The sequence below is a fragment of the Panicum virgatum genome, chromosome 5N (assembly GCF_016808335.1).
Source record: "Panicum virgatum strain AP13 chromosome 5N, P.virgatum_v5, whole genome shotgun sequence".
Taxonomy (NCBI): Eukaryota; Viridiplantae; Streptophyta; class Magnoliopsida; order Poales; family Poaceae; genus Panicum; species Panicum virgatum.
Window position 1 is genome coordinate 62,342,975 of NC_053149.1, and position 17,944 is coordinate 62,360,918.

At 49.0% G+C, this 17,944-nt stretch overlaps 1 protein-coding gene across 1 annotated transcript; it reads left to right on the forward strand.

The window, feature by feature from the left end:
• Positions 1-14,969: 14,969 nt before the first annotated feature.
• Positions 14,970-17,123, forward strand: LOC120676431 (uncharacterized protein At3g28850-like). The gene is made up of 2 exons (XM_039957694.1): positions 14,970-15,917; positions 16,922-17,123. Exon 1 carries the CDS (start codon positions 15,121-15,123, stop codon positions 15,898-15,900), a length of 780 nt encoding a protein of 259 aa, XP_039813628.1. The 5' UTR covers positions 14,970-15,120; the 3' UTR covers positions 15,901-15,917; positions 16,922-17,123.
• The last annotated feature ends 821 nt before the right edge of the window (positions 17,124-17,944 follow it).

Below are 17,944 nucleotides of genomic sequence, written 5' to 3' on the forward strand. Positions count from 1 at the left end.
CTCCGTTTTGGACGTTCTAGATATGCATGGAAAGCTAAGGAGATAAGCTTTCCAATACAACTGGAATCACGTCCATATTCGCTCGGAGTTGACGGGAACTGCCGAAAAAATAGGACGACCAGAATCTGCCACAATTATACGGCATGTTTCGGCTGATATTTGGAAGCTTCATGAAGATCTGGACCGGTGGAGGAAAGAGTCCAAATCATGTTATCTAATCTTCGAGTCTTTATTGAGTTGTAATCTATCTCTAGTCTTCGTTTAGGAAAGAGTTTAGAGGTTGCCTTGCACGGCAAGAAGTCTCCGGACTATAAATATGTACCCTATGATATTTGTAAAAGAGGAATGTCATCACGTCTCGCAAACAACAATCTCGGCGCATCGCCACCCCTAATCCTAGGGTTTCATCCAAGTAAGCGCCATGCTGCCCTGATCGCTTCTCGCGATCAGGGCAGCGTTGTTCTTGCTTTTACCTTGGTATTACTCGTACTGAAGCGTTTTTTATGGCGAGTAATGCTAGTTATCTTGATGTTCGTAGCATGACTTTTAGTAGATTTATCGCGCCTTATTCTTTATCATCTACGAATATCATGTTGTCTCTGTGCAGTCACGTTTCAATCTTATACTAGTTCTTGTCATATAGGATTAGTTGCACAGAGGCGACACCCTACTTCTTTTATGTTTAGTAGATCTGATCTGTTACGGTTTGCTCTTATTCTTGAGAGTTGGCGTAATATCTGCTAGGTTAGGCCTTGCAAACAGGTTGGATGATCCGGTGGCGTCTTAGATGCTTTATCTTAGCTTTAACAGGAGAGTTGATCCGGGAATTGGCTCTTGCTAGTTCTTAGGCCTCTGTTTTTTTGTTATAGTTTAGTTATCTGTTACGTTCATTAGGCCCAGTTACGTGTAGGACGTTCCGATCTAGCAGTGAAGTTTTTACCGTTGTGGATTAGATCAATTAGATTTAATTGAAACAGCTTTATAGTTATTCGCTTTAATCATCAATATCTGGATGCGAACAGATCCCATCTGATACCGGGACTCGATCGGCTCTTTAAAGCCGATGCAAGAGTCGTCTCGGGGAGCCGACTACGGCTCGGACTTACGTTTCCACGTGTTTGTGTATGCAGGTCAATCATCGCAAGCACGTCCGCACCTTCCTGATCGGGTATAGGTCAGGTGGCACGCCCTGCGTCTTCACAAGCCGCGGCGCGTTGCTGGAATTGCGGGCCGTCGACGAGGGAGCAGTGCCTGCCAGCGCCCTGCCGACCTCCCGGCTCTTCGTGTTGCCTGTCGCTGCTCGCCGGTGGGTTTCGACCGACAACACCTCCTCCGTCGGTGTGCGCCGTGGCCGTTGGAGGGCCGGAGCAGGGGGCGGCTCCAGGGGCGGGCGGCAGCTCACGGATGGAGGGAGGCCGGCGAGCTGCAGGGGCGGCGGCGCAGGTGCAAGCACGAGCGCAGGGGGAAGGAGATGCAGAGGGCGCGGGGGGAGGAGGAGAGAGAGAGAATGGGGGTAAAAAAATCTGATGCGTGGGTTCTGTGGTTGGTAGTTGGTATAGAATAGAGATATAGAGGATGAACCGGTGCAGCGAAACTGAATATAGATAGGAGGATTTCGATGACTAGATAAAAATATTTTTTTTAGAACAGCACAGCCGGCAGCCTTTGCAGCGCGCAGCCTTTGCTCTTTCCCGGCACCCACCGTCACGTGGACGGAGCATCCTTGACATGCGGGTAAGGATGGATCTAAACATCCGAATTCTTAGAACAAATTTGATATTTTAAAATAGATATACTTAAAATTTTATGCTAATCTTTTTTTATATTATCAAGCATATTATTACACATAAGAATAAAATTTTGTATAAATTTTTTTATGTATTATTTGCTCCCTACAATTAAAAAGGTGAAAAAAGATTCGTATCCGTATCCGATTCGTATTCGAATTTTTATATCTATTATTTGAGAATATATATGATAAATTTGAGGTTTAGTTTTTATGAATCTTTACAAGATCAATGTTAAATACAAAGCTATGAATTTACATAGTAAATTCTATATCTTATTTGTCCATAATCGAAGAAAAATGACCAAAAATCTGACATTCGAATAGACATCCGAATCCATCCTTACATACGGGCTCGTGGCGGTGGCCGGTGGCGGCAGGACCAGGAGGCCATGAAAAGTGCGCGTGCTGCTGTTGCTGTGGAGCCCATGGTCAATGCAGCTAACCCCTGACGAATCGAGCGGTAAGCACGCCTTCCCATCTCTCAATTAAACCCATGTCCGGTGGTGACCTCACCCAAGACTGTCCTTTGTTTCTTCGTGCTCGAAATTGCCGGTACCTCCCGAAGTTTTTTTCTGTTATAAAATACCTCCCGGAAGTCGGAACCAGGAAACAGCCATGTCAAACAGTGCCTGCTCTCTGCTGTTGGTTGCCAGGTGCCGCTCACTCTCCGTTCACCATTGATTCATCCGTTGCTTGGAAGCATTCTCGTCCAAGGCCTTGTTAGATCCCAAAAGTCAAAATATACAATTTTTATAAATCACTTACATGGTGTACTAAATATAGTAAAAAAATAAATCACATTACACAAATAAACTATAAATCGTGAGACGAATCTAATGAACCTAATTATGACGTGATTAAATACTGAATTGCTACATTAATGCTACAGTAACATGCTCTAATGATAGATTAATTATGCTCATTAGATTCGTCTCGTAGTTTACAGACGAGATTTTTAATTAGTTTTGTGATTAGTCTGCATTTAATACTTCAAATATTGAAAATTCTTTCCAAAAACACAAAAATACAAATATATAAAATGATCTAAACACCCCAACAGCGGCAGTTCGGTAGTTGCCAGCTGACAGCCGCTGCAGCCGGAAACCCAGACAAAAACGGCGACGAGTTCGATCTGAAAACGAAAATCTGTGCACCAGCGCGCACGCCCCTGTTGCTTGTCGATTGTGCTACTGCACGTACGCTGAGACGGAGACACGCAATGATTTCACAGCGCCGAACGGACTCGTATGCTTGCCGGTAAAGCCAACATGCCATGAGTCGCTGTCCTACGGTGCCGAAGAAGAGTACACCCATGACCCGTTGAGAGAAGTACCTTGCCTGAGCAAGTATGTCATGGTACTCCTACAAGGCTACCGCTAAGGAGTCCAAAGAAAATGAGGATGCAAGGTGTCAAGGTAGACAGGTACTGCAAATTTGGATATTTTCATCATTGTACAGAAGAGTACCCCACATGATTAGGATTTGACAAGACTAAAACCCTTTTCACTAACATCCCTCAGTTCTTTGATTAGGTTTTGATTCATGCGCTGCACACCCCACTCCAGGCTTCAATGCCAGGCACACAGATAAGGTGACCCACGAGCACCGGGACAGTGTGGTGGGGTTTGAACTGAAACTAGGCGTACAGTCCGCGTATTTGCACGACTAGTATTGAAAATTTAAAAACTCGTATGCCGTTGTATTCTTACTTAAAGATTATATTATTTTTTTACCATGCATCACTCTATTCATTATCGTAAATTATGTCTTATGATTGGTTAAAACAATTCAAATATGATCTATCTGTAATACCAGTTTGATTTGTTGAGCTTTAATAATATTATGCATATAATTATTCTTATTTTTGTTTTATTTTGATTGATTGTTGTTAGCTTTAGTTTTTATTAATAGTATAGTTTGTAACTGGTATATAGCTAATTGGCATTTTATATTTCATTTTTCATAATAGCATTGGTGGGTGATTTTTAATTAGGCATAGGGGTATTTTAGGCAAATTTTTATCATAATAGCAGTGGTGGGTAATTTTTATTTTTCTATTTTTCTCCGATTAACGAGGGATTTTCTAGGCCTTGAGAGCAAACGTGGAGGCTCCGTTTGTTGGCCAAATAATAAGATAATAGATATTGAGGCTATGTTTAGTTGCCCAAAAAGTCCAAAATCCAAAAAAGATTCCTCATCACATCGAACTTACGGTACCTGTATGGAGTACTAAATTTAAATAAAATCAAAAACTAATTGTACAGTTTGGTTCTAATTTGCAAGACGAACGTTTTGAGTCTAATTAGTCAATGATTGGACAATAATTACCAAATACAAACAAAAGTGCTACAGTGTGCTACAGTGTATTTTGGCACTCCAAAATGGAGAACTAAACACAGCCTGAATGCATGGAGGGGTGAGGAGGGCGAAGCTAAGCTCACATGTTTGCCATTAAGAAACAGCAGGGGTGCACTGATCTGTGCACCCTGTTTAAACAAGAGGGAGAAGACACGCACACGCTGGGCCATGCTTTCTGCGAATCAGCACCGGCCACCGCGCGGCCCCTCCTTTCCCGCTCTGCGCACCGCACTTTTTGCTTTTTAGCCCTTTTCGCGAAAGAATTTCACATATAGGCTTTTTTTGAAACGATTTGCAGAAATGGACCCTGGGGTCGGCACCGCAGATCACAGCGCCGAGCTAACACGTCTCGGCACCATAGTATACGGCGCCGAGCCCTGGGGAGCCGGCCACGGTTGCTGCTCGCATGGCGTCGATGTGGCAGCCAGGTCGGCGCCGCAGATCTCGGCGCCGAGCCCGGCGCCGCAGACCATGGTGCCGGACTGGCAAACATACCCCCGCGGCCGGTTTTTTTTCGCTCAATTTCCTCTCTCGCGCGCACAGCCGCCCGCCGCCCGCTCCGCCCCGCCGCCACCGTGCGTGCTCCGCCCTGCGTCCCCTCCGGTCGTCCTCCTCGCGGGGCCCGACTCGGCGCCCGTGTTCGGGCTCGTCGTCGGCACGCCGCCCGCCGCCCGTGCACACCCCCCTCCCCCCTCCCGGCCTGCCACAGGTGTCGTGGTGGGCGCCGCCGGCGCGGCCGGCCGGCTGAGTGGAGCCGCAGCCGCCCGGGGGCGGGAGGCGTGTCGCGCCCCCACCTCTCCGGCGAACCTCGCCAGTAGAGGTGTGTTTTTTTTTGCAAACTAGTTAATTTAGTATAGTTAGATAGTTAGTAATAATTAATAATGAACTTATTTAGAGTTTTAGATAGTTAGATAATTTAGTATATTTGGATAATTTGGTATATAGTTTCATAATTAGTAATGAACTTGTTTAGAGATTTAGTTAGATAATTATAGTTGTTAGATAATTTAGTATACTTAGAGAATTTAGTATAGTTAGAGAATTTGTAGGAAGACATATTAGTTGGACATAGTCGATTTAGACTCAATTACCATTAATTGGCATACTAAGTTTCGTGTTTTGCGTACCAACTAGATGGACAAATTAGTGACCGTGTATGAAGCGTCCCCTCATAAGAGGTGACTCAAATGTGATACAAATATCAGTCACAGGATGCTGATACACATTTATTACATCAGATGGTACATCACCATACAACTATACGCGGTAATGGGCAGTGAAGCGCCACTATCGCGAGGACAACAACTACAACCCAAACAAGAACGTGAACCACGAAGAGGTTATCAGAGTCTTGCGCCATACGAAGCTTTCTGCGGGTGACCCTATCCACAGGCAAGGTTTGGTGCAGAACGGAACCCCTACTCAACGTCCTTGGGAATAAATTCTGGATCTTTCTCTGTAAAAATTAAGCAAGGGTGAGTACAAACGTACTCAGCAAGTCCAACCACATCCACAGAGGGGGTATAAACAGAATATATGCATAGGATAAATCAAGGATAAGGCTAGGGTTTAATTTGCGGAAAGCTAATTTTTATGCAAGGGTTTATTTGAAAGAAAAGGATTTTTAGAACAATTATCTTGACACGTAGGGTTGATCCACACAGGATCCAAGTTTATAAGTTGCTACCGGACTCCTCACCCGCCGTAGCACACGGCACAGCTGCCGGACACTTTTCCAAAACAACTCACCCATCCATTCCCAGAAGAAGTACTAGTTGTGTGACCAAACCGTCACTCGCCCAGTACCGTGGGCTCGGCTATTCGAATAGATTTTATACTCTACAGAGGTGTGCAACTTTACCCACAAATAGGGTACCACAGCACGATCACCTTAGTGTCGATGCAGATCCCAATAAAGCCATTACCCACCTTAGCTAGACCTGACTAGCCACCACGGGATCCACCAAGGGGTCATTGACCTATCACCGAGGTTTAACCGGGGCATAAGTCACCACGATCTTATCCCTTCTCCTTGATCACCCGTTGCTCTCAGCTCTCCTGATGGCTATCAGACCAACTAGTTGGGTTTATGCTAAGCCGTCACCACATACAACGGTCGAGTGGTTTGCATGATAGTTGAGTTAGGCAAGATGACGCATCAACTCGGTCCTTAATTGTGACGGGATGGATATTTCCCAACCTTGCTCTACCACACAGGTACGAGCGCACCATTTGGCGTCCCACACAGGAATCACCATCCATCTCGTCTAGGCATGTCTTTCATTTATTTTCCAAAAATCCCTTTTTCCCATTTTGATACTCACGCTTTTCTTTGTTTTGAAAACATTTCATAGTATTTGAAGTGCAATGAGTAACCGGGTCCTAAGCGCTCTAGCAGGGTTTATCATCCAAACAGAGTAAATCATATTCAGAGATAAACCTAGGTTATCAAGGAATGGTCAAAGCAATCAAGGAGTCACTATCCAACCGGGTTTTAGCAGCAAAACAATATGCAGTTTTGAAAACTGGCCAATAGGTTGTGTTTATAAAACTGGTACAAAATATGCATCAAAGGATGAGATTGAACTTGCCGTTCGCAAAGCCTTCCGGGATGTCCTGATCGAGGTACTGTCCTTCGGGTTCGGGGTCACGGTACTGGTCTTCATACACTTGCTCGCGGTGCTGCTCGTTGACGGGTTCTCCCTCGGTCACTCCGTGATCTACGACGCACACAAACAAGCACACAATAAGGAAAAAGAAAATAAAGATTTTACCGTTGAGCTCGAATAAGGAAAAATTAAGATATGGAGATAGGAAGAATATTTTCGGAAGATTTTCTAATGGTACGGCTGAAATCATGCTAGAAATGGCATGGTCGAGTTTCGGGGCAAATGGAGGATTTTTGGCGCATGAACTGACGGGTCGAAGAGGCCTTTAGGGGCTAAACCAGGGTTTAGGGGCCTCTTTGTAAATTCTTTTGGAAGAGGAAAGGACTTGGTTGTAATTTGTAGAAATATCTGGGCTAAACTAGAAAGGGCAGGGGTCTAATTAAAATTACTTTATGTGGTGGGAGGGTTCATTTCTTGAAAAGGAATAACAGGGGGGCTTATATGGAAAAGGGTCTAGTGAGAGGGGGGCTCTTAAACAAAAAGGAGAGAAGGGAGGGGCCTAGGGGCAAAACTGCCCCTTCTTCCTGTCAATGATAAATTTCTATTACTATTGCCGCCATAATGTTTGTAAAACAAGGGAAGTGCTTGCGAATTTTTCCTGTGAATTTCATATAAAGGGGACAACTATACTTATGTCAAGCTCTACTCTAAAAAGTTTACCCTGAAAAGCCTATACTCTGAAAAGCCTACACTCTGATAACTACGATTATGAAAAGTCTATTGTCTGCGAATAGTAGGTACTAAAAAGCCAATACTCTGAAGACACTAGGTTCTGAAAAGCCTATTCTCTAGCAAAAGCCTATACTCTAAACACAGTAGGTTCTGAAAAGCATATTCTCCGCAAACAGCATGTACTGAAAAGTCTACTCTGAAAGACTATTCGTATAGCCTTTTCAATGTTCTGTCCAATATCATGTGTAGTCTGTGAGATAAATAGGCTTTTCAGGATCGTAGAAAGCACTAAATTCATCAATGCTTTAAAGGAGCATTTACACCCGCACACTCGGGTAGATAACTGCCTCCGTCCGGCTATATATACTCCTTCATTTCAACTCTTACGTTCAGTGAAGTAGCCATGTTTGGAGGGTCATCTGGCAGGAAGGGTTTTGGCACTGGGAAAGGAAAGAGGGGAAGGAAGGGACCTCCGGTAGTGTGGGATGGGCCTTTTGGTCCAGACTTCTTTCCGGAACCGATATTTGAGTTCCCTGCTCAGACTAAAAGAGAGTTCACCAAAGAAACACCTCTCCGACAATATGATAACCGCAAAGAGGAGTGACTAAAATGCAGGCATGGTGAGGACTGCTTAGTGCAAATGTGCACCGATGGGATAGATGGAGGTCGCCGTTTCTTCAAATGCCCGCGCACTTGGGTAACTATTACCATCAAATAATTGTTCATTATCTTTCTATTGCCATTACAACTTACAACTGTGGGTTCACTAGGTGGGTCGATCCCGCACTAATTGATCCGCATCAGGAGTACATCGAACACCTACAGAATCGTATCTTTAAGTTAGAAGCTCAAGTGAGCGCCGCTGCCCAGGAGGACGATGATGGTGTCTCCCAAAAGGAAAGGTGCATTATTCCTAATTGCAGCTGCCCCTGTCATAAGAACCAGGGTTCTCCATCATCCCCGTCACCGCCACCACTACTGCATGCAACCGAAGCATACTATGGAGAAGGTGCAACACAATATGCTAGGTGGCCGCACTACTAGACTACTCTGGTAGCATTCCTATGCTACATTCAATGTTTCTTCTCCCGTTTAGTGGAATAAGGCATGTTAGGTTTAGTCCAGAACCATATCATCCTAATATTCTACACCATCAGACAGACATGCCACTTACTGTGTTGTCTCTGTCTAATTCTGTAATGTCTTCTGTCGGTACCCTGCAACTGGGGTACCCACTCCTACGCCCTAAGGAGCTGAGCAGCCGGACCCCTGGGGTCCGACTCCATCTCACCGGACAACCGGTCCCGGACCCACTTCCCGCTCGGGGACGGGTCCGGTGTCACCACGTGTCCCAGAGGTGGAAATGCTCAGCACCTGTGGTCGCGGACTCGGACCCCCGCAGGTGGGTCCAGGACCTCCACGAGCCATCCGGACTCCTGCAGATGGGTCCGAGACCTCCACGTGCCTATCCGGACTCCCGTGAGCTCTCGGCTCAGCTAGCTGCTCGGGAGGGGTCCGGAGCCGCCACGTGTCACGCAGACGCGGGCGCGGGCGCAAGCCTTCCGCTGGAAGCTCCCTCACCCACCCGCATTAAGTGCGAGTGGTCGAGACAGGCTCTGCTGCCTCTGGGCACGGGGCAGCTTTTGTCAGTCCACACTATGGATCACCAGTTACCGAGGCGGCTCGTCAGTTACCAAGACAAGCATTAAAGACTCAGCGCCGTGCGCATGGGCGACGAGTCATGATGACCAGCTACTGACTGGAGCAATAGTGCACGCTGCTACAGTGGACTGAGTCAGTAGTTCGGCGTTTCATCATGACCTCGACGCGCGGCTGCAGAGGCTAGACTCTACTCTGACAGGATAGCTCAAGACCATCCCTGGTCAGAAGCTACGCACAGAAGCCGACGACAAGATCCCCGGATCTGAGGCATTGAAGGCCAAAATGTAGTTTATAATACATCGCCGGGTCCACATGTCGGGGCCCCGCTCAGTGTACGTGCTCCCCTTTGGACATATAAAAGGGAGAGCACGCCCTCCTTCTAGGGGGGAGATCTCAGACAGACTCTGAGCTCTCCGGACACACAAGCTCTCAAAAACTCTCTCACTCTCGTGGGAGGGCAATACAACACACAGTGGACGTAGGGTATTACGCTCCGGCGGCCCGAACCACTCTAAATCTTGCTGTGTTCATCGTGTTCTTGAGTGAGATCTAACTGGGACTAGCTAACCCCCGAGTACACACCCTCTGGGCTAGGGCGGGTGCCTTCCGCCACCCGGCTGTGGTTTGCAGCACCACGACATTTGGCGCGCCAGGTAGGGGCGTAGCTGACTTCGGTTCATCTCTTGCCCATCTCCATGGCTCGGGTGGTTGAGCACTCCCACCACGATGACGACGTGGAGATGACGGAGGGTGTGGCGTCATCCGCACCACACGCCTCTCGCCTTCCTGCGCCAGGGGCAACCGTGCCCGTGGAGTAGCCACCGTCGGCGGCGGCGCGCGCTGCTCGCCGGCAAGAGTCAGGGCGCCCATCAAGGGCCCCCTCACAAGCTACGAGTGGTGGAGAGACAAATCCTAGCTCGCAGCATACCTCACTCATGTCAGGAAGCCCACTCCGGCGGAAAGCCGACTCCGGTCGCACCAAGCCCGCTCCGGCGGAAAGCCGACTCCGGTCGCACCAAGCCCGCTCCGGCGGAAAGCCGACTCCGGTCGCACCCCCGACTCTACATCTCTGTAAGTCCAACCCTTAGAGGCCCAGCAGGGAATAAAGCATTTTCCTTTGCAACTAGGTAATACTTCCGTGTGCTCCAGTCCGGTGAGCCTCCCCCGTGGAGGGATCCGGACTTCTGCGAACCAGGTCCAGGGAAGCGTATTCACCCTCCGGGGAGGTCCGGAGCCGTGTAGCCGCTTAGCCTGGTTCTGTACCCTAATCCTGCATGCTCTACCTCCCTAGGGCGGGTACCGTAGTACCTAAGACTGGGGGCCCGGAGGTCCGGACAGCTCCGGCCTCATAAACCCGTGTTCTGGCTTACATCGCACATCTCATGTACATCTAGTTATAAAGGAAAAGTTTATTCTCGGTTCGCCTCTAAGGATGTTACATTCCAATTTAAATCTACGCTTTCTGTTTGCGCTAACCCCCACGTGGCTTCTTACTCTTGTGCGGTGATTGTGGCCCGAATTGAGTTGGCTAGTTAGTGACTTAGCTCGAGACCCCTCATGGAAGAGAGGGGTTCGGACCCCTGGGAACCTGCAGGTTCAGGGAAGCGCACTCATTCTCCGGGGAGGTCCGGAGCCGTGTAGCCGCTTAGCCTGGTTCCGTACCCTAAGCCTGCACGCACCACCTCCTGTGAATGAGTGCCGTAGTACCTAGGACTGGGAACCTGGAGGTCCGGATTTTCTCTTAACCTAAAGGCCGGCCCCTTGAGCTCCGTTCACTGAACCTAGCTGTCTATCTCAAAGGATTACAGCCAACAGGATTTGGGACCCGTGGGCACGCTACTAAGCATCTACCTTGAGTCATGTGCAGGTCCAAACGTGATGATGCAGCAGGTGACCCAAAGGATGGACGACGCAGGACAAGACCCTTGCGGCGCGCACCGCTGGGCGCCAGAAGCAGCCAAGTTGCTCACAGTAGTGGCCCCACCTGCGGGTTCGTTGACTTTCCCGAGGCGGGCCCGGGGGCCTATGTCGGTACCCTGCAACTGGGGTACCTACTCCTATTGTGCCAAGACTCGCGTAGTTATCCGTAACTACGCCCTAAAGAGCTGAGCAGCCGGACCCCTGGGGTCCGACTCCATTTCACCGGACCAACGGTCCCGGACCCGCTTCCCGCTCGGGGACGGGTCTGGTGTCACCACGTGTCCCAGAGGTGGAAATGCTCAGCACCTGTGGCCGCGGACCCGGACCCCCGCAGGTGGGTCCAGGACCTCCACGAGCCATCCGGACTCCTGCAGATGGGTCCGAGACCTCCACGTGCCTATCCGGACTCCCGTGAGCTCTCGGCTCAGCTAGCTGCTCGGGAGGGGTCCGGAGCCGCCACGTGTCACGCAGACGCGGGCGCGGGCGCAAGCCTTCCGCTGGAAGCTCCCTCACCCACCCGCATTAAGTGCGAGTGGTCGAGGCAGGCTCTGCTGCCTCTGGGCACGGGGCAGCTTTTGTCAGTCCACACTATGGATCGCCAGTTACCGAGGTGGCTCGTCAGTTACCAAGACAAGCATTAAAGACTCAGCGTCGTGCGCATGGGCGATGAGTCATGATGACCAGCTACTGACTGGAGCAACAGTGCACGCTGCTACAGTGGACTGAGTCAGTAGTTCGGCGCTTCATCATGACCTCGACGCGCGGCTGCAGAGGCTAGACTCTACTCTGACAGGACAGCTCAAGACCATCCCTAGTTAGAAGCTACGCACAGAAGCCGACGACAAGATCCCCGGATCTGAGGCATTGAAGGCCAAAATGTAGTTTATAATACATCGCCGGGTCCACATGTCGGGGCCCCGCTTAGTGTACGTGCTCCCCTTTGGACATATAAAAGGGAGAGCACGCCCTCCTTCTAGGGGGGAGATCTCAGACAGACTCTGAGCTCTCTGGACACACAAGCTCTCAAAAACTCTCTCACTCTCGTGGGAGGGCAATACAACACACAGTGGACGTAGGGTATTACGCTCCGGCGGCCCGAACCACTCTAAATCTTGCTGTATTCATCGTGTTCTTGAGTGAGATCTAACTGGGACTAGCTAACCCCCGAGTACACACCCTCTGGGCTAGGGCGGGTGCCTTCCGCCACCCGGCTGTGGTTTGCAGCACCACGACATCTTCTATTGCATGTCTTTAATTCCATCTAATTATGTCCTCTGGTTATTCCAGACATGCCACTAATATTTATATTATGTGCCATAAGAACACAAAAGTTACTCAAACAAATAATGATGACAACATATTAAAATTAGAGTACATGATACCTCACCGAATAGTTCAGTACATGACAATACCAGAACAGACGACAACACACCTAATAGTTCATTACATGATAACACGACATAAGTCGAACACAATATTTCAATACTCGCTAGACTTGTCCAAGCTAAATTCGCATACTATTGTGTGCAACGAGGCCACTTCCCCTTCCTCAAAGCATCTGGATTCTCCTCCAGTGCTACTTTGGCACGACGAGCACGCTCAAGCTTCCGCTCCTTCTCCTCCTTACGCTCAGCTGTCAGCCTCCTTTGCTGTTCTTCCTGCCGCTCCTTTTCTGCAGCCTCCTCCTGGCGTCTCTTCTCCACCCTCTCCACCCGCTCTGCTTCCCACTTCTTGCATATCTCCATATACCTCTTGTCCTCCTCCTTGATCTCAGTGTCAATCCACTGCTCAAAATCACAGAGCGGGGGAGGAGTCTACAAAACAATCCATTGTTACATAATATTCACATACAATTTCAAATAATATCAAAGTAAATAAAGACTAAACATAAATTCTAACCAGCAAACCGATGCGGATCTGACGAGGTGTTGAATCGAAGGCATAGTTGGCACACATCCAATATCTTTGTCTATATGTGTCCTCTTCAACGGACACATCTACCTTGCAAGGATCACCGCAGAAGCACATCGGTACAGGAACTCCACTAGGCAGCGGCAAACGGACATAAGCATCACCAGTCCACACCGGCGGTTTCTTAGATTTACCACGCCTAGGCATCCTAGTTGCATAATACACATTAAATCAATTAAACCCTAAACCCTAAGTAATAGAGTTGCTACATTCAAAAAACCATATAAACTAGAGCTAATCAAAACATACAAATTGAGGAGGGGAGAGAGGATACCTTGCTCTTGAAGATGTATGGATTGATTCGAAGTTTCCAAGGTCCAATATGTGGATTCAAATGGTAGGGCGAGTGGGGAGGGAGAGAAAAACCGAGAAGGGTGAAGAAGAGTGAATGCAAGCTCGGAAAAGAAAGCAGCCTTATGTGTTTCCCAGCTCGGCGCCGTATGCCTTGGCGCCGAGCTCGGCGCAGTGGATCATGGCGCTGAGCTCGGTGCCAAGATCTGTGGCGCCAAGGCTGGCGCCAAGATCTACGGCGCCGAGTTGGGAAACACGTCGGCGCCACGGGAGCAGCTACTGTGGCCGGCTCCCCAGGGCTCGGCGCCGTATACTGCGGCGCCGAGACGTGTTAGCTCGGCGCCGGAGTCTACGGCGCCAACCCTAGGGTTTATTTCCGCAAATCGTTTAAAAAATGGTCTATATGTGATTTTTTTGCGAAAAAGGCTAAAAGGCAAAAAGTGCGGCTCCCCGCATTCTCCCTGTGAGCCCTCTCTGCTCATCAAATTCGCGCACTGTGTCGGAAGGTTCATCAGACATCACCATTTCTGGTGAAAAGGTTTGACAAACATGCGCGACACACCTCTACTGCTTTGTATATGCTTGCTTTGTGCATTTGTTTCATGTAATTTTTCTCCACTATCTTATGTAAATTACAAGCGATGTGCACAAATCAGGAAAAGCAAATCGTCCGCACTTCGGCAGCGTTTACCCTAGTTAATTTATCAGGTTTCTCCCAAGTTGACTTTGTTGCTTTAAGCTATGCCAGCTCTGGGTTGGTTCTGTCCTTGATGTCCTTACCCAAGGTACTCTAAACTTGCCAAACACATGAAGAAAAAAATGTTTCTCTTTACTCCCTCCGTTCTTTTTTATATTATACTGTTGACTTTTTTTCAACTTTAACCAATATTAATTAATTAATTAGTTAAATGAAATAAAATGAGTATCTTTACATCTATTATCAAGAGTCTCTTGAATCTAACTTGAAGATTTGGCTATTTGCATAAATATTTGTAGAAAAGACGAATAGTGAAACGAAGAAAAAAATCAATGGTGTCATATATTTAAGAACGAAGGGAGTATATAACAATCGATGTAGCCCTAGGATCCTAGACCAAGCAATTAAACGAGACTCTCTTAGATCCGCTCCTGAATTGTTACGACTTAGGCCTTGTTTAGATCCCAAAACACAAAATACAAAATTTTTGTAAATCGCTTGAATGGTGTACTAAATATAGTCAAAAAATAAATAAATTGCATTACACAAATAGACTATAAATCGCGAGACGAATCTAATGAGCCTAATTATGATGTGATTAGACACTAAATTGATACAGTAAACATACTCTAATGATGGACTAATTAGACTCATTAGATTCGTCTCGTAGTTTACAGACGAGATATGTAATTAGTTTTGTAATTAGTCAATATTTAATACTTTAAATATTGAAAATTTTCTTTCAAAAACGCAAAAATGCACAATGCAAAGTGATGTAAACACACCCTTACAAAGTTGCAAAGGCCGGAAATATTTTCCATGTTCAATAAGAAAGATTTCCTCCCTGCGTGAAAGGGAAACCTGAAAGTTTCAAGGGCTAAAATGAAAACAGCACTCCCCTTCAAATCCCAATCCCCAAACCTAACACCGAGCGCAAAAACAGAGCATGCCAAAAAAAACTCGACGGCCACAGCAGCAACCTGGCCGCCGCGTACTCCCCCTCCCCTTCGCCCCCAACCTGAAAAACCGAACAAATCCCCCGGCTCCTCGTCCCCATCTCCGGCCCGGCCTCCGCCTGCCCATCTTCCCCCATGTGGCTGCCCTGGGTGAAGACGCGCCCTTCCTCCACCTCCCCCTCCTCGACCACCTCCACCTCCTCTTCGTCCTCCACCGCGCTCATCGCCACCGCCGCCTCCCCGCGCCTGTCCTTCTCGTCCCCTTCCCTGAAAGACCTCCAGGCGCTGCTCCTCTCCGACGCAGCCACGCCCTCCCCGCCGCCCGCCGCGCCTTGCTCCCCGTACTCCTCCACCGTCCGCGTCTTCCACCGCGTCCGCGTCGCCGCCTCGGCCCTCCGCGCGCTCCGCGCCCTCCAGGCGCCGCCGTCCGCCGGCGCCGGCGCCGACCGCCGCGTCGTGCTCTACTTCACCTCGCTCCACGTGGTCCGCAGCACCTACGAGGACTGCCGCGCCGTGCGCGCCATCCTGCGCGGGCTCCGCGTCGCCGTCGACGAGCGCGACCTCGCCATGGACCCGCGCTACCTCGAGGAGGTCTCGGAGCTCCTCCCGCGCCTCGCGCCCCCGCGGCGCGTCACGCTCCCGCAGGTCTTCGTCGGCGGCCGCCACCTCGGCAGCGCCGACGAGGTCCGCCGCCTCCACGAGGCCGGCGAGCTCCGCCGCGTTGTGGCCGGCGCCGTCGCCGCCTCACTCGCCGCCTGCGGCCGGTGCGGCAGCGAGCGGTACGTGCTCTGCGGCACCTGCAACGGCAGCCACAAGCGGTACAGCGTCAAGGGCGGCGGCGGCTTCCGCACCTGCGCCAGCTGCAACGAGAACGGCCTCGTCCGGTGCCCCGACTGCTCGCCGCCGGACGTCTGACGGTCCAGATCCGAAAGGTCACGATCTCACAACTACTGAATGCTTTCTTCCTCCAAGTTTTCAAACCTGAGACAGGAAAGGGGTCTTGTGTGTAGTAGCTATTAATCTTACTCGTTAGCCTAGTGTTGACTGGTTGCTAATTATGAATGTGGCCTTTTGCAGTTTTTCTAGCATTTTGTTTGCTAACCAACGCCTCTAATCCTGGCTGTTGATGTAGGATTTAGAACAGCTGTTTGTTTCCTTGCTTCTCTGGCCTCTCTTTTTCTTCGCCAAGGGTGTGTTTAGTTGGTGAAAAAGTTTGTGTTTGACTACTGTAGCATATTTTGTTGTTATTTGACAATTAATGTTCAATCATGGATTAATTAGCGTTATTAGATTCATCTCGTAGGAATCAGTTAGACTATGTAATTAGTTATTTTTTCAACTGCATTTAATGCTCCATGCATGTGTCCGAAAATTCGATGTGACGGATATTGTGCAAATTTTTTTTGGAAACTAAACGCCCCCTAAGCTATATGCTGCAGGCAGATCTGGGGTGGTTTGATTTGATACGGAGTACTCCTAATTGACTTTGAGTAAAAGATAGATAAATGCGACTAGCCGGTACCAGTTTAGAGACATAATTGAAGTGTATCTGTCTCGTAGTTGCGTGAAATTTGAAACAAGGTAGTTGTGTCATTTGTCAAATTGACTGTTAGGATTATGATTGTACATGGTTACTCTTGTGACGATTTTTTTTCTTCTGAAACGCTTCGCCGCGGCTGTCAGCTATGGTTGGTGACCTGCTGCCAAAGTTTGTAGAAAGCTGCTGCTCGCCGTACCCCATCGCGCAACGGTAGCAAATCATTTGCTGCGCCAAGGCGGAGAAAGAAACTCCTCTTGCTCTTTTCTTTTCAAACGGCCGTTCGTGCGGCGTTTGAATTGAATGCTATACGGTGGGCAAAGGTGCCGTTGGAGCACAGTACTTGCTCCAGAAGAAAATGAGCTCCAATTTTTTTCTTTTTTCTTTTTTTGCTTTCAGGATTTTAGTTGAAGCCTCCGGGAAAGCTCCAAGCCGGAGATTGGACCGATGCTTGTACTGTAGTGTGATTCTTCTACTGCTTACCCCTGCTCTACGCTTCGATGCTCTGCCTACTCAAAATGACAGTGACCGTTCCCTTTGTCGGATGCTTGTTGGTAATCATCGTAATCTGACCTGCCGAACGGAATGGCAGTGCACGTCATCTGCAGTTCTGCACCGGTTCCCGATCTGTGCGGGCTATTATGATGAGTTGATGACGACAATGCCGAGAGCCGAGAAGGCAGCGCAACGGGAATGGCCTGCCATGTAGCAAAGCAACGCTCACGGCACACTGCCACATGGAGTCGGCCGGCGCCACACCTGTAAACGCTGGGCGTGCGCGCGCGACGGGAGCAATCCAAGCGGCGCGCGACACCGGCCACCTGCCCAGGGAGCGGAGGCGCCGCCATTGCGTTTGGGTTGGGCAGCGCCCGAGCTTGCGCGGCGAGGGCGCCAGACCCACGTGGTGGGGCTCGGCCGGCGAGCTCTCGCGATCCCTCTCCTGCCAATCCCCGCCCCAGCCGCGCGCCTGCTACGAGCTGTGGAGGAGGGGCCGCGGCTCGACAGCCTTTTGCTGCGGCTCCCGGCTGCATCACTGGATGTCGCGCCGGAGTACTGGTGCACCAGTAGGTGCTGGTGCTGGCCTGCTGATTTCTCACAGAGGGTGTGTTTAGTTCCCACAAAATTTCCAAACTTTCCATCACATCTCTTATCACATCGAAATATTAAATATAGCAAATGACTCATGCATAGAGTACTAAATGTAGTTAAATAAAAAAACTAATTGTATAGTTTTGATGTACATTGCGAGACGAATCTTTTGAGCCTAGTTAGGTCATGATAGGACAATATTTACCACAAACAAACGAAAAGTGCTACAGTGTGCTACAGTGACTGATGTGACTTTTCTCCCACCTTTTCACCCCATCTAAACACAGCCGATCCTTTTTCGCCTCCCGCCGCCTGCTGATGATCCGTGCACGG

Coding starts and splice junctions, on each gene's coding strand:
- LOC120676431 (XM_039957694.1), top strand. CDS start 15,121: ATGTGGCTGCCCTGGGTGAAGACGCGCCCTTCCTCCACCTCCCCCTCC.